Source organism: Sesamum indicum, linkage group LG10 (assembly GCF_026168435.1).
Source record: "Sesamum indicum cultivar Baizhima isolate 11 linkage group LG10, ASM2616843v1, whole genome shotgun sequence".
Classification (NCBI taxonomy): domain Eukaryota; kingdom Viridiplantae; phylum Streptophyta; class Magnoliopsida; order Lamiales; family Pedaliaceae; genus Sesamum; species Sesamum indicum.
The window spans coordinates 1,895,952-1,910,707 of record NC_142666.1 but is presented as its reverse complement, the minus strand read 5'-3'; the positions used below and the strand labels follow the sequence as shown (position 1 = coordinate 1,910,707).

Here is a 14,756-nt window from a genome sequence, read left to right as displayed (position 1 = left end):
AAACGACGCCGTACATCCAATCCAACGCCATGTGCCCGAACTGAGTTTATGGTTTAAGAGAAAATTGCAATAATAAGAACAATTTAACGGTCCAAAAATCAGCCAAACCAATCAACTGCGCTGAAGACTCGTTCCTCTGCTAAAACTCCCGCGCTCTTCGTTTCCTTTGATAATCATAATGCTGCTACTCTCTCACTCTATTTCTTCCTCTTTCTCTTTTCAGATCATTCCATCTCTCTCACTACATTTCTCTTTCGCTTTCTTTTTTTTTTTTAATCTGAAAAACAAGAAAAAAACGAATATAAACCCACCGCCATGGATGAAGAGTATGATGTTATTGTTCTGGGCACTGGCCTCAAAGAATGTATTCTCAGTGGCCTCCTTTCTGTCGATGGCCTCAAAGTAAGTGTAAAATCTTGTTCAATTCAGATTCTTGTTTATCTCTATGCTTCTGTACTTGTATTATTTGGATGTACTGTTTGTGTTTTGTTCAGATGTTGGGTTTGATAAGTGCCCCATCACTGAGTTTTTCGTGGGACTACGTAAATTTCTATCTTCATGTGTGTTTCATGTTCATTCCTGGGATTGATCCCAGTATTTATTTCATTATAAGCGTATATGTTGTGTTTCTTTCACTGATTATCTGTTTTCGAAATGGTTTTATGTGTTTGGTTGATTATTGGTGGGAAACATCAGGATCTGATGATCATTTCTTGATTTACGATTTTGGTGGGATAAGCAGTGAGGAGGCCAGAGAAATTTTCGTTTTAAACGATGATTGGATATACTTTTGCATGTTTTTAGGATTTGGGATTCATTTCTTGGTTATGTTATTAAGAGATTCTGACCTCTTTTGGCTTTTGAATGAAAAAAATGCTGTTGGTTGATGAACCATGATTTGCTAGACTGTTTGTTGCATCAGAAATTGTTGAGAGTGGAGCTCCAGAGTTTCAATCTTGTGGGTTTTCTGAACAGGTTCTACACATGGACAAAAATGACTATTATGGAGGAGAGTCCACCTCTCTCAATTTGAATCAGGTAATGTTTAGAATTTATTAATTTTATGTAAACTCTCTCTAATTAATGGAATAGTTGAACCAACCGAATATGCATTAATCAAATTATAAGTATGTGATTTGAGTCATTGAGTGCATAGCAAGAGAATTCTTGGATTCGTTCTTTGCGCTCTTCCCTGTTTGTATAACAACTTCATCTTCCTTTTTTTAGCTCTGGAAGCGGCTTAGAGGAGATGAACAGCCCCCCGAATATTTAGGTTCAAGCAGAGAGTACAATGTTGATATGATTCCAAAGGTATATGATAGTTTGTGATATCTTCCAAATTAAATGAAATACACCATCTCATGTGTGGAATTTGCACATGGGGTGTCATTTTGAGCATTGATTAGAAATGGGATTTGCTAGAAATGTCAAGTATGTTTTGTGTTGATAATATCATTTAGGTTGCCAAAATTTGTGATTGTGAAATCTTTTCAACTTTGATTCTTCAGTTCATGATGGCAAATGGAACTTTGGTCCGAGTGCTCATTCATGCAAATGTCACCAAGTACCTAAACTTCAAGGCAGTAGACGGTAGTTTCGTCTACAATAAAAAAAAGGTTTGCTGCTTGCACCCTGACTTGCCTGATGAATGATGTCGCTGTTATTTGCATTAAACTTTTTTACCTCTCTTGTTTTGGAACTTTTTATTACAGATATACAAGGTTCCAGCAACTGATGTTGAAGCCTTGAAATCCCCGTTAATGGGGTTACTTGAAAAGCGCCGTGCTCGAAAGTTCTTTCTTTTTGTTCAAGACTTTGACGAGAGTAATCCCAAGACTCATGCAGGGATGAATATGGACACAACCACTGGACGAGAACTTATTGCGTTAGTTTATATGCTTATACATATTACTCTAGTTGAAAGTTTTAGTATAAGAATAGCTGTCAGAATCTGGTTCAGTAAGGGATTAATTAACTGACATTGGAAGCTGATTAGAAATCAGTAAACTGCTTTCTGATAGCGGTAACACGAATTTTGTGATCATTTGCACTAGTTTGCTAAATTTGATTATACAGGTAAAGAAAATGGAGAATGGAATTCATAAAATTTGTGCATGATTGGTTTTTGGTTTGCAGATTCAATCATAACATCCGTTTGCTACTCCTTGCAGAAAATATGAACTGGACGATGACACAATTGATTTCATCGGCCATGCTTTGGCACTGCACACTAATGATAGTTACTTAGACCAGCCAGCTCTGGATTTCGTTAAGAGAGTGAAGGTGAAGATTTTATTTTACATCTCTAGTCTATGTCATTTAAATACTGTCTAAAATTGCTGTCATGGGATCTTCCATATTTTGTTGTTCCTCAATCTGAAAAAAAATGAGCATCATAGTGTTCAGTTCTGTCTGGGCTGTAACATTATAGTTTAAAAATGCCGTACCTCATGATAATTTTTCTAGGAAATTCCGTTTGTCTTAGAAATATTAGTATTGATAAACCTCTACTTTCTTCTTTCAAACAGCTGTATGCAGAATCATTGGCACGCTTTCAATCTGGATCTCCTTACATCTATCCAATGTATGGACTCGGAGAATTGCCTCAGGTTTGGTTCTGTCTGTATATCATTTGAGAACTATACTGGTATTTCGACGTGATTTACTCTGCGTCATAATCAACAGGCATTTGCACGTCTCAGTGCAGTGTATGGTGGGACTTACATGCTAAACAAGCCACAATGTAAGGTAATCTTTCAGTTACTTTTCGTTCTGAGCTCCTTCAATTTTCAGTGCACTTCCCGGCCAAGAACAACAGCACAGCAGTTGTAAAGGCAAAACACTCCCAGATTTTACGCGTTCCACTTCAGTTTTCAATAGTCATCTCCCCTTTTGGTGTCTAGAACTCTGCTTATTATTGAGTAACGATTGTAAATGGAGTTCACCATGGGAGAGATGTTCCTTATGTTTTTGAATCTGTAGAAAAGTTCTAAATTTTCGATTTATAGGTCGAGTTTGATGAAAATGGAAAAGCAATTGGAGTGACATCTGAAGGAGAAACTGCCAAAGGCAAGAAAATTGTCTGTGATCCTTCATATTTACCTGATAAGGTAACTTTCTGCAAGTTCAATACATTCACACCACACAGCCATTCAACTGATTGATGAATCAAAGTAAATGATCAACATCATGCACTGTGCACTTTTCCGTTTTCTTGGCAAAATAGCTTCAAATTGAATTCTTATTGCAGGTCCAGCAGATAGGGAAGGTTGCTCGTGCCATATGTATAATGAGCCACCCGATCCCAGACACCAACGAATCTCATTCGGCCCAAGTTATTATCCCACAGAAGCAACTTGGTCGTAAATCAGATATGTATGTTCACTATGAAGCTACATATTTGACTCCTAAGGATTGTTCACAAGTATTAAGGCTCTGTTTGTAGTTTAGACCTTTTGATTACTCTCTGATGCTACAGGTATCTGTTCTGCTGCTCGTATGCTCACAACGTGGCACCAAAAGGAAAATACATAGCATTTGTTTTGACAGAAGCTGAGACCGACAACCCAGAGACTGAACTGAAGCCTGGGGTAGACCTTCTTGGAAAGGTTGACGAGATATTTTATGAAACTTACCACAGATTTGTACCCACAAATGACGGTTCTGCTGACAATTGTTTTATATCTACGGTACATTTACATGCTTCTGTCCATCATTCCTTCTCTTTTAATCATAACGCATTTCACCAAACGCAACAGTTTCACATTATAAACTGGTCGAGACTTAGTCTTGGGCTTTAAAGACTGAATTTATCGAACTTTCTACCTTTCTTTCTGTACCGATATGTTTAAACATACAGACTCATAAAACTGCAGACTTTTTCCTACCTCAGCATTGTGTTTCATCTAACCCCTAATCCATTTATCATATTGCAGAGTTATGATGCAACAACACACTTTGAGTCCACAGTTATGGATGTGTTGTCCATGTACACCAATATAACTGGAAAGGTAAATGACTGAGTCGGGCCTATTAGTCTGATTTCAGTATTCGAAACGGAGATAATCAAACATATGCTAAAGTTGGATAATTTTGTTCAACATAGATAAGGATGCATGATAATTTTCTGCTGTTATATGGTTCAGGTTCTCGATCTGTCGGTGGACCTGAGTGCAGCAAGTGCTGGTGATGAACAATAAGCTCCTATACACGCCCTCGATTTCCAAGCTTTTGGTGTATTCTCCGCCTCATTACATAATCAGCTACCCGACTTTTGCTAATGGTTCTGATGCTAATCCCCAGTAGAAGATCGTGTCCCGTCCTTCAGCTCCTAGTACAGGAGAAAACTACTTAGTACATGCTTCTGTTGAGCTACATAAAAATTCATTGCCAAGTTTCTTGAAGTTGTTTTTGCTTTTGCCTTATGTTGTTGTGTCTGCTATAAGAACATAGTTTCTTGGCAGTTTCTACTCAAAAGTTTTCTGCTATAAAGCCTCTTGTCTGGATTTGTTGCCTGGAGATTCCATAGAACACATAAGCAGCAGCAACCCAAATGGACAATTAATGTTTTTGGACAATTGCAATTTACAATTATGGTTTCTGATGGTCGGAACTAAGCTATCACTTAGTATGATGGAAGCATTCCTTTATGTGGTCATTCTGGACGTGTCAGATGCGACAAAAAGTCAAAAGTTTGAATTTCACGCACTTATACAAAGAAGAGTTTTAAGGCCTAGATTTTACCCAAACAAATATCACAAAAAGAAAAAAAAAAGAAAAAAAAAAGCCTTTTCAAACATGGGTGCGACAATACATGAAAAATGTTTGGACGAATTAAATTAATCATGTATATATTTGTTTTTGATTGATTATTTTTTTAAAATTATACACAATCACACTAATTATATTTATTATATAATCAATTCAAATACAACAAATTCTGATCTGGAATGGATTTCCAAACAAACCATTATCAACTTGAAACAAACGCATGTTCCAGCCGTCCAACACGCACATTGTCCAATTTCCCCGCTACATGCAAGCACAAAACCTTTCCGTCCATCAAAAGAACCCTCTTTCTCCCACATTTTCCTCTCCCTATATCGTGGTCAAGGCGCACGTTGATTGGCAATGGGAAGATTGTGTTCGACGTTGAGTGTGTTTGTCTGGTTTTGTTGTGCTATTTTACTTGTGTTCTTCAATTATTTGGGTTCATTCTTTTTTTTTTCCATTTCTCGTGGGAAGTAATCAAAAGTGTATATAATTGAAAAGTACCAAATGCTGAAGATTTTTCTAAGTTCTCTTTCTATTCTGTTGAGTGTAAATTTGCATAAATAATTCTGACTAGAGTAGTCTTGCAATAATAAGTCCCATATTATACAATGATTGAGCTAGTTTATGTCCTACATTGATATCTGAAATTTGCGAATGCCAATAGTTGTCAACATTGTTTTTGCAACACTAATGAAAACTCTTATCCAAATTAGGGAAGGTCGAATCAAATAAATCATCTATACAAATGCAAGGCTAACCGTGTGGTGTGGTGTGCTTTTCTTGTTGTTATTCTGAAAAGTGGAGAGCATAGGTGGGCATTTGGTCTAGTGGTATGATTCTCGCTTTGGGTGCGAGAGGTCCCGAGTTCGATTCTCGGAATGCCCCTCAACTATTTTCTTTCCTTTTCTGGTTTGCATACCTTTCCCTAACTCGAACCAAACTTTCATCAAAGTCAATTTTGCTACGCAGCTCCCAAACGCGTTTTTGCACAATTTTTCTTCAAAACTACTGATTGAGTTGGGCATTTTCATTATTATTTTCCAAATGCAGGTGATTATTCTAGCAGCTTCCCCATCGGTAGTTGTGTAACAAGGATAATTAATCTTGAAAATCAAGAGCGAGAGAGAGAGACAGAGATGGGGGACGATCGAGTGAAGAACGAGGCTATGGAGATAATGGGTATGTTTCAAGTGTTACCTCGCCTCGTCGTTTTCGATCTCGACCACACTCTCTGGCCCTTCTACTGGTACTTCCTAGAATTCTACGAGTTTCATGATCTTGGATGAGTATTCGTCTTTACGTCTTAGTCTAGACTTGTTGTTTCTTCAAAATTTTGACGTGAACCGTCAGAAGTGACTTTTTTGTTGATTAGACGATCGAATGCGTGATAATTAAATTTTTCATGAGTAGGTGAAAAAATTAGGCTGAAATTTTGGTGTAAATATTGCTTGGGATGATAAGGATTTTCTGTTTCTGCCTGCATTAAAACCATCTTTTCTTTCTTTTTAAATTCTTTCTTTTTCTCCTAATTCAGTTTTCAGTTCTGTTTCGGCGGCCCCTCTTTCCAACTAGTTTGTGTTAGTTTTTCACCAGTAATGGAATATAGAATTTCAAATTCAGTTAAGGACCTAAAAGAATGAACTTGCAAAGACAAGTGCAGTAGCGTGTGCGATGTGGAAGCTATTTTACAGTTTTACAGGGTTCTGGTTTGTCATAGGTCCCATTACTTGGCAAGAGGAGATTCTAAGCTTATGTTTCGTTATGTTTCGTTTTCTGTGTTTCCATATGAATTTTCAATCTTGTAATTGATTTTGTGCAAAAAAATGAGAATACTGGCTTTGATGCACTATTACATTAAATGTGAATGTAACTTGAATTTTCAATGTGGAAGCCATGTCACTGCAAGAAAGTGTGCATGTCGGTTGGCTGAAAGAACTTGACAAGTTGTTTCCTTACATAGCAATAGAACGTGTTGGTGAATCTAAATCTTCTTGCTTTTCGGGAATCAAAGTTACTATGAGGGATGAATTGGTCTGGTGATACTTTCCTCTGGAAGATTGAAGTTTTACTCGGTAAATAGAGTAGTGAGATGTTGCTTTATACTCGTCTTGCTGGAAGCAAAAGAAAATGGTGAAATCGTTTAACATTTTCTTATACTCATCAATACATGGTAGAACAAACTTGATCCCGAGATTTCTTGTTTGCTTTATGACCAATTTTTACTGGCATCTTCATGATGATTAATTCCATCTTTGCTGGTAAGGAACAGGACACGCACTGGATAATTCAAACAATTAATTGTTGTGTGTTGCCCTGCGCCAACCGGTAAAGGTTTCCAGGAGTTATGTATTTAGTGTATTTGTTGGGCTTTTCTTATCCTACAGTGTAGATTGCTTATTTTGTTTCTAGAAATTATACGGTGCTGAATTTCTGTTAACTTGTGTAACAGTGAATGTCTCTCCAACCGTGACATGCCGTCATTATATCCTCATGCCAAAGGCATACTGTATGCTCTCAAGGATAAAGGCATTGATATTGCGATTGCCTCTAGATCACCAACTTCTGATATAGCCAACACTTTTCTTGAGAAATTGGGTTTAAAATCATTATTTGTAGCTCAGGTGAGCTAAATCTGATATCTTGAATTTTACATTGAAAATTAACTTCTTGTTTGAATAAGCATTAGATGAATTTATTAAGCGAGTGTGTTTGCATCGAAAGAAAAAAATCTTATCTTCTTAATAGAAAAACTCAGTAGACAGTCCGTGCTGGAGAAGCTGACACCATGCTGAATATTTCTAACATTGCAGGAAATATTTTCCAGTTGGACCCACAAGACCGATCATTTTCAGAAAATTAAACAGAAGACTGGTGTTCCATACACTGAGATGCTCTTTTTCGATGATGAGGATCGCAACATAAATGCAGTAAGATCTCCTTTCATGTTGCTTACGTAGCCACTGGAGAGTTGTCCATGCAATGTTGAAGCATGTTTGGCTATAGAGTATTTGATTTAGTGTTCCTGTCCGCTGTTAAGACCATTATTTTCTCTCTAATTCTGTTGTCTGCAGGTTTCTAAATTGGGCGTTACGAGCATCTTGGTGGACGATGGTGTCAATCTAGAAGCTTTTAGACAGGGGCTCTCCAAGTTCTCTCAGAACCGGTCCTCATTGGAAAGGAACAAGCAAAGATGGCGTAATTTTTCACAAAAATCAAGCTCGTCGCAGGAGCTATGATTCCTCAAATCCAAACTTTAAAAACTATGACCAGGTTTGATATTGTTACTGTTATGAACGTAGAAATACATGCAACCTGGTTTGCAACGGGATCGTTTAAGGGATACCACCCCAGATATGTGTATCGATTTGTATTCTCTCTAAATTCAACCTGTACTCTGTTAATTGGTAACAACGAATCAGTTTTAGTCAAATGATTGTGCGTTCAATTCACGGTTGATGTGTGTTGGTTGCATTGGCTGGTAATTTGTAAGTACTCTCAAAGCGGTCTATGGCTTTGGCAGCATATTTTAGTCCGTGACTGGAGAAAGAGGGACTAAAGTTGTTTCAGCGACAAAATTTAGGAACTACACTTCTCGTTTTCCCGAGCAAATATAATTTTACCGATAGTTAACAATTCACTGAGGAAAACGATATCTTTCTATCAAATTATACAATTTTTATGCTTTTTTTGTGTTGAATCCTTTTCATCACTAGCTTAACGAACTATTATTATCAAAATAAAACCAAATTGTTATATACTAACAAAATTTGAAAACTAATTTCATCATAACAAATAAAATAGAGCATCTATTATGTTTCAATCTAATGGTTAAGGTTAAGTTTGAAGTTTTTCGAACATATTTGATTCCTATCGAACGTGTTAGTATTTGCCTTACTTTACATGAAGGTTAAGTTTGACGTTTCTCGAGCAAGTTTGAGTGTCATCGAATATGTAAGTATTTGTCTTATTTATGTGATTGTGTTTGTAATTTATTTATTAATATATTAGGAATGAATTATTATAATTTTTTATTGTAATTAATCAAAAAAAAAAGACCACCAACTATAATTTGATTTCTTTACCAACTTATGCTAGAAATCCGGTTCTTACCCCCATGAATTGATATTGACTTTTTTTTATTAGTTAATTTATATTGACTTCATTACAGGAAAAAAGATTAATTTAACAAATAAATAAAGCCCGACCATCTAAAATCTTCACTACGCTCGAATCCGGTACTCTGAATTCCTGGGTGGAACATCCCAAAATAAAAAATTCCTGGATAGAAATTTCCAATCAAGAAAAACTCTAACCCCATCTCAATCTCATCAAATGACCACCTTTACTCTGACCCCCTTCATTCCCACTAGCCAGAGATGCATTCAGCCGCCATACTCTTGAGTTCCATCTCGAATTACCCTCCAGGGATTCACCTTTTTCATTCAGAGCTTCAGAATTTTCACCCAAGACTTAATCTTTACACTCAGCCCATCAAAAGAATGGCTTTTTCAGGTGGGCTAGGCTTCAAAATCAGTGCTGGAGGAACTACCGCTGCCTCTGGTGATGGTGGTGGTAGTGGGTTTCAGACACTGAGGGAGTATATGGGAAGAAGGGAAGAACACGTTGGCGATGAATTGGTGGTGCTGTTTAGTCACTTGGAGTATGCTTGCAAAAGGGTTGCTGCTCTTGTGGCTTCACCTTTCAACTCCAGTCTTGGTAAAGACTTCAATGTTGCTGCTGCCGGCAGTGCTGAGAGGGATAAGCCTAAGCCACTTGATATCGTCGCAGTGCGTTTCTTGATTGTTTGAACTTGATAGCAATTGGTTTTTGTTTTGAGATATGAATCCAAATTGGATTCTTTCTTGAAGTAGACAATAGAATGTTTGTGTGATTCATGTGTTGTGACTTGCTGATTGTCAGTAAGCTGTGTTTCATAGTTGTCTAGATGAAATTGAGAGGTCAAGAATTAAATGAACCTGAGTGGATACTCTGATTCTAATAAGGTTTTTGATTTCATATGTAATTGTGATACTTGGAAAATGTTGAGTTCTATTTGGAGGTTGCTTGTTTACAAGTTCGGCCACCAGGGTGGTGAATGACTAGTGCTTTCTCTAAGTAGTTTCTTTGTTCAGTTTAGTTTAATGTTCCTTTTATGTCATAACTCGATGCGATTTCCAGACTGTTAAAGTTACCTTCTTCTTCAACATCATCTTTTATGTTACCCTGCAATTGCGAAGATTTTTCATTAGATATATAATTCGTGTTGCAGAATGAGATTATATTGTCTTCTTTGAAGAATTCTCGAAAAGTTGCAGTGATGGCTTCAGAAGAAGATGATGCTCCAGTTTGGCTTGCTGATGATGGCCCTTTTGTGGTCGTTTTAGATCCTCTGGATGGTTCCCGGAATATTGATGCTTCTATTCCTACTGGAACAATATTTGGGATCTATAGACGCCTTGTAGAACTGGATCATCTGCCGACAGAGGAGAAGGCAATGCTTAATTCTCTCCAGAGTGGAACTAAGCTTATTGCTTCTGGCTATGTTCTTTATTCATCAGCTACAATCTTGTGTACCAGCTTTGGGTCAGGAACACATGCATTCACCCTGGATCACTCCACGGGAGACTTCATTCTAACACATCCAAACATTAAAATTCCTCCTCGAGGTAATATAATCTGATTCGACTTCTCATTCCAGAACGAATGTGTACTAAATAAAGAAATTGCAATTTTTCGATTTGATGACGTAATTTCCTCATTTAATTATTTCAGCTGATAGCTATGCTGTTTCTTTGTTATGTCAGGGCAAATATATTCTGTCAATGATGCTCGGTATTTTGACTGGCCTGAAGGCTTAAGGAAATATATCGATACTGTTAGACAAGGCAAGGGCAAACATCCTAAAAAGTATTCAGCCAGATATATATGTTCTCTTGTTGCTGATTTCCATCGAACGCTCTTGTACGGTGGCATAGCTATGAATCCAAGGGATCATCTTCGTCTTGTATATGAAGCTAATCCACTCAGTTTCCTAGCAGAGCAAGCGGGAGGCAAAGGTTCTGACGGTAAAGCTAGAATACTGTCCCTCCAGCCTGTCAAGCTGCACCAAAGACTTCCTCTGTTTTTGGGAAGTCCAGATGATATAGAAGAGTTAGAGAGTTACGGAGATGTTCAGCAGAAAGTAAACCCTGGATATGATGTCTGAAAATGCATTTAGGTGTTGCCATTTGAGAATTTCTTTGATTTGTTGCTGAAATCTCTGGCGTAGTTGCTGTTCACGCCCAGTTTGCTCTGAGCTCTGGTGATATGGAATGGTTGTAGATTGTAATATAAGTGTAAATGTGAAAATTGAGATCCAGTTTTGTCTCTATTTCAACTGATGATGTATTGATATTTTTTTATGATGACAAAATTATGCACTGAAACCTCCTGTGGTGAAAGGATTGCAACTGAACTTCGGGTAGTTGAGTTGTTAGTCCTTGCAAGTTTCGCAGTATGATAGCTGGAATCCAGGATGCCACCACAAAACTAGAGGGAAAATTATATTTTCCTTTGCTTTTAAGAAAAAAATGCCACCAGCATTGTTTCATGGTCTTATTCTGCTAATGTTTGGTCTCATCTGCTATCTTTTGGTGTTATATGTGAGAAGAAGTGTCTATCTGGTATTGCCATGAAACTTATTATACATTCAGAAAGATTAACTTAGCCTACATCACCTCTACCAGTAATTCAATCATTGGAATTGACTGTGCTTTCTGATAGATGGTGAACACTGTGTTTCACCATAAGTTATTATGCTTGCTTCTTCCCCTTTAAATCATCATATTTTCCCAGATGCTCAATGAACTTGTTTATGTAATTGTCCTGACTCTCATGATTGTCAAATACACTTCTCATATGTGCAGCTCTCAGCCGTAACTGTTCACCTTCTGGTGCTATGACAACTCGTCTTATGGATTCAGCAACCACATCCCGACTGAATGAACCATCTTCATTCCGGGGGACTTCATAGCCTACTTCTTTTTCCACTAATAGCTTTGCGTTGAGTCCTTGGTCAGCTATCATGGGGAGAAGAACCAGCGGGTGTCCAAAACCAAGCGACTCAATAATCGTACCCCAGCCAGAGTGGAAGAGACATCCTCCAATTGCAGGATGAGCAAGGATTTCTAATTGCGGTGCCCAACCAAGAAGAACAACTCCCTGGCTCAGAGTCCGGTTGGCAAAGCCGGGAGGCAGTAAGTCTGAACTATCTACACCTTGAGGTTTCCTTAGAATCCACAGAAAAGGTAATCTAGAAAGCTCAAGTGAATATGCCAATTCATGTATTTGCTCAACAGGCATTTTGTACTCACTCCCAAACCCCACAAACAGTACTGACTTGGGCTTTTGTCCTTCCAACCATTGGTGAGTATGGGACCAGCTTGAATTAATTGCTGTGTTGTTCTTGTTCTCTTCAGGTACTGGCGCAAGCACGCCAATTGGTAAAACCGGCCTTTTGTATAGTTCTTGAATGAGGCCTATATATTCCCCCTCAACTGCTTCAGAGCTTCTCACCACAACAAAGCTGCACTCTTCCAGGATCTTGGCGGCACGTTGACCGCTGGACATGCCCGATGCATCAGGAAAGTGTGTGTTACGCATCATTCTTGGTGCATAATCTGGCCTGTGGGCTATAAGTGAAGGAAATGGGATCCAATCTGGTGGCCGTGTGAAGTGTTCTGGAGTTGGACGTCGTTTTCCAGACTTGAGCTCTGCTGGTGGCCCCAGGTAAGCTAATGTAGCAGCTGTATACACACTAAAAAATGCAGTGCGAATGCCGAATTTAGCAGCGATCTCCAGGATCCAATATGGAGCAAAGTCGATGAGTATCAAATCCGGCCTCACCGTCTGCAGGAGACGTTCAAATGGTTCAGCCAATCTGTCGTATGCTTTCTTCAAGTACGGTATTTGCTCTAGCTGAATATCAACCGTCGCCTCACAATTCTCCGGTAAGCCATCCACTTGTGGCATTGGTATCTCCACAAGCTTTACTTTGCCCTCCAAATTCAACGCTATTGGAGGTAACCTCTGCAGGTTTCTTGGGGTGGAAACATATGAAACAAAGATACCTTTTGCTGCTAATCTCTTTGATAACTCAAGAAAGGGTATCATGTGGCCAAATGCCAGCCATGGAAACATCATTATATGATATTTTCCACCTTCCATTTCCCTTTCTTAAGGTTGTCTGAAGTTTTCTGCCTTCTAGTTCTCATTAAATAGACAGTGCAGGTACTGATGCTGTTCACATTCTTTGCATTCAAGCCGTTTTGGCCGTAAACCACACAGTTTGAGAACAACTCTTCACGCTTTACATGAACTCGCTATTCTCAATTTTCTATTCAAAGAGTAGGTGGTGTTTCAGATTCTTGGCTGCAATGAGACAGCACAAATATAATTTAAATTTTCTCAGGTCTCTTTTTCCTCCATCCTTGATCAGCCGACATACAAATTTTTGTATATCAATCACATAACAAGTGCTTCACGTATCATGTTTTAATTTAGATCCGGTAAGACCCAATTAAGGCTAGGATCTTCCCATGCGATAATTGTATAATAGTCCTAGCAATTGTGTGTTCTTCGGTCTATGGATCGACCCTCGCTTTCCCGGGTGTGGAACCTTAGTGCTATCAATAGATTATTTAGATATCAGCAAAAAGATTGAACAAAAATTCATATTTAACTTCAATGAATTTATTAATGAGTTATTGCCCCACTTCGTATGCTAATGCATTTGAGGACGTAGATACTCACCTTTATATAGGTAGTTTAGTTAAAAAGGATTTTTTGGCCTACAATAAATCTGTAAGTCAATCAAAAATAAATATAAATTTGCTTCAAACTTTTCTCAAATGGCTGCAAATTTCGTGAACATTACTAATAGATGAATTTATTTATTGGACGAAAATAAAATATCATAAATATTATAACTACACTAAATTTTAGAAAAAGACTTTATAACTAATAGAAAGAATAAATATACTTGTTAACCCTCTTTGTCTTATTTAAGTTAATAATGACCTTATTTTAAGAAGTAATTAACAAAAGTGAGTTATTTGATAACATAAAAGCTGAGATTGCTAGTACTAACCTAACATATTTTAGATTGGTTCAGAAAATTGAAGTAGTTAGCACATACTCAAGAATTTGGACAAACATACTTAGGGAAAAGCACGTCATTAGCTAACCCACAAATTCAGATGACACCAAACATAAGCCGGTAAACATTTTATCATTAATTCCCATTTTATTTGTTTATTATAAACTACCCATAGAGGGACGTCGTGTGTTTATTGTATAATAAATAATTTTTTATATTTTAAAATATATTATATATAAGAATAAAATTTATAGATTGAAAAATTATATTTAAAAAAATTAATTTAAGGGTGTTATTAACACAATAAAAAATTCAGTGCAATGACGATTTGGAGTTATCTCTTAAGATATATGATCGTTTAGATGAGTATGACTTCTTTCTAACAATCATTCCAATTGAATACGAGGCCCCTTCCAACTCCCTTTAAAGGTGATGTGTAAAATGCAACTGATAAGATTACCGTATTGTTTGATAATTGGGCTTGTTGAATATGGCTTGTTTATGGACTCTACACCATCAGCATGGTAACAAAACTAAGTCGAAGCCCTTGTTATCTGAAATTGCATTCGGCCTGCTGGACCGAGCAAATGAGGACCTGTTCACTATCTTTGGATTGGGTCCGTTTCGACCATTAGGCTTGAAAAATAATTACGGAAGGCAACATTATTATAAAGAGTATTGTTTGAAAACTTAATGACTTTTTGTAATACACTCATTGCGTTTTCTAACAGTAAAAGTTAAAAAAAGAAAAAAATTCCAAACATAGTTATGCTGATGATAGAAGATTTTTATCTCGCAAGTGCTCATAAGCATGCACAAAGTTATTCTGTAACTCTACGTATTGTCA

General features: G+C 37.4%; 4 protein-coding genes and 1 non-coding gene across 5 annotated transcripts; 4 read left to right on the top strand and 1 right to left on the bottom strand.

Annotated features, from left to right (window-relative positions):
• The first annotated feature begins 115 nt into the window (after positions 1 to 115).
• On the top strand, positions 116 to 4,566 carry LOC105172631 (guanosine nucleotide diphosphate dissociation inhibitor At5g09550). Its single transcript, XM_011094150.3, has 13 exons — positions 116 to 402; positions 976 to 1,038; positions 1,228 to 1,311; positions 1,509 to 1,616; positions 1,713 to 1,885; positions 2,172 to 2,283; positions 2,529 to 2,609; positions 2,686 to 2,748; positions 3,009 to 3,110; positions 3,251 to 3,375; positions 3,479 to 3,689; positions 3,936 to 4,010; positions 4,146 to 4,566. Exons 1-13 carry the CDS (start codon positions 316 to 318, stop codon positions 4,197 to 4,199), a joined length of 1,338 nt encoding a protein of 445 aa, XP_011092452.1. The 5' UTR covers positions 116 to 315; the 3' UTR covers positions 4,200 to 4,566.
• Positions 4,567 to 5,586: 1,020 nt separating this feature from the next.
• TRNAP-UGG (transfer RNA proline (anticodon UGG)) lies at positions 5,587 to 5,658 on the top strand. Its single transcript has one exon. It is a non-coding gene; the product is annotated as a tRNA-Pro (tRNA).
• A 58-nt stretch (positions 5,659 to 5,716) lies between these two features.
• On the top strand, positions 5,717 to 8,203 carry LOC105172632 (uncharacterized). The gene is made up of 4 exons (XM_011094152.3): positions 5,717 to 6,019; positions 7,223 to 7,394; positions 7,584 to 7,700; positions 7,845 to 8,203. Exons 1-4 carry the CDS (start codon positions 5,910 to 5,912, stop codon positions 8,007 to 8,009), a joined length of 564 nt encoding a protein of 187 aa, XP_011092454.1. The 5' UTR covers positions 5,717 to 5,909; the 3' UTR covers positions 8,010 to 8,203.
• Positions 8,204 to 8,945: 742 nt separating this feature from the next.
• Positions 8,946 to 11,198, top strand: LOC105172633 (Inositol monophosphatase family protein). The gene is made up of 3 exons (XM_011094153.3): positions 8,946 to 9,560; positions 10,043 to 10,439; positions 10,578 to 11,198. The coding sequence occupies exons 1-3, from the start codon at positions 9,150 to 9,152 to the stop codon at positions 10,976 to 10,978; spliced, it is 1,209 nt and encodes a 402-aa protein (XP_011092455.1). The 5' UTR covers positions 8,946 to 9,149; the 3' UTR covers positions 10,979 to 11,198.
• A 367-nt stretch (positions 11,199 to 11,565) lies between these two features.
• LOC105172825 (putative UDP-rhamnose:rhamnosyltransferase 1) lies at positions 11,566 to 12,978 on the bottom strand. Its single transcript, XM_088885897.1, has one exon. It carries the CDS (start codon positions 12,976 to 12,978, stop codon positions 11,566 to 11,568), a length of 1,413 nt encoding a protein of 470 aa, XP_088742023.1.
• Positions 12,979 to 14,756: the final 1,778 nt, after the last annotated feature.

Bases quoted from the DNA above. Each gene is read 5' to 3' on its own strand.
- LOC105172631 (XM_011094150.3), top strand. From the start codon at position 316: ATGGATGAAGAGTATGATGTTATTGTTCTGGGCACTGGCCTCAAAGAA. The intron at 1,886-2,171 runs GTTAGTTTATAT...TACTCCTTGCAG, and splicing joins ACTGGACGAGAACTTATTGC to AAAATATGAACTGGACGATG. The intron at 2,284-2,528 runs GTGAAGATTTTA...TCTTTCAAACAG, and splicing joins ATTTCGTTAAGAGAGTGAAG to CTGTATGCAGAATCATTGGC.
- LOC105172632 (XM_011094152.3), top strand. From the start codon at position 5,910: ATGGGGGACGATCGAGTGAAGAACGAGGCTATGGAGATAATGGGTATG. The intron at 7,395-7,583 runs GTGAGCTAAATC...CTAACATTGCAG, and splicing joins AATCATTATTTGTAGCTCAG to GAAATATTTTCCAGTTGGAC. The intron at 7,701-7,844 runs GTAAGATCTCCT...TGTTGTCTGCAG, and splicing joins AGGATCGCAACATAAATGCA to GTTTCTAAATTGGGCGTTAC.
- LOC105172633 (XM_011094153.3), top strand. From the start codon at position 9,150: ATGCATTCAGCCGCCATACTCTTGAGTTCCATCTCGAATTACCCTCCA. The intron at 9,561-10,042 runs GTGCGTTTCTTG...TTCGTGTTGCAG, and splicing joins AGCCACTTGATATCGTCGCA to AATGAGATTATATTGTCTTC. The intron at 10,440-10,577 runs GTAATATAATCT...TTGTTATGTCAG, and splicing joins CATTAAAATTCCTCCTCGAG to GGCAAATATATTCTGTCAAT.
- LOC105172825 (XM_088885897.1), bottom strand. From the start codon at position 12,978: ATGGAAGGTGGAAAATATCATATAATGATGTTTCCATGGCTGGCATTT.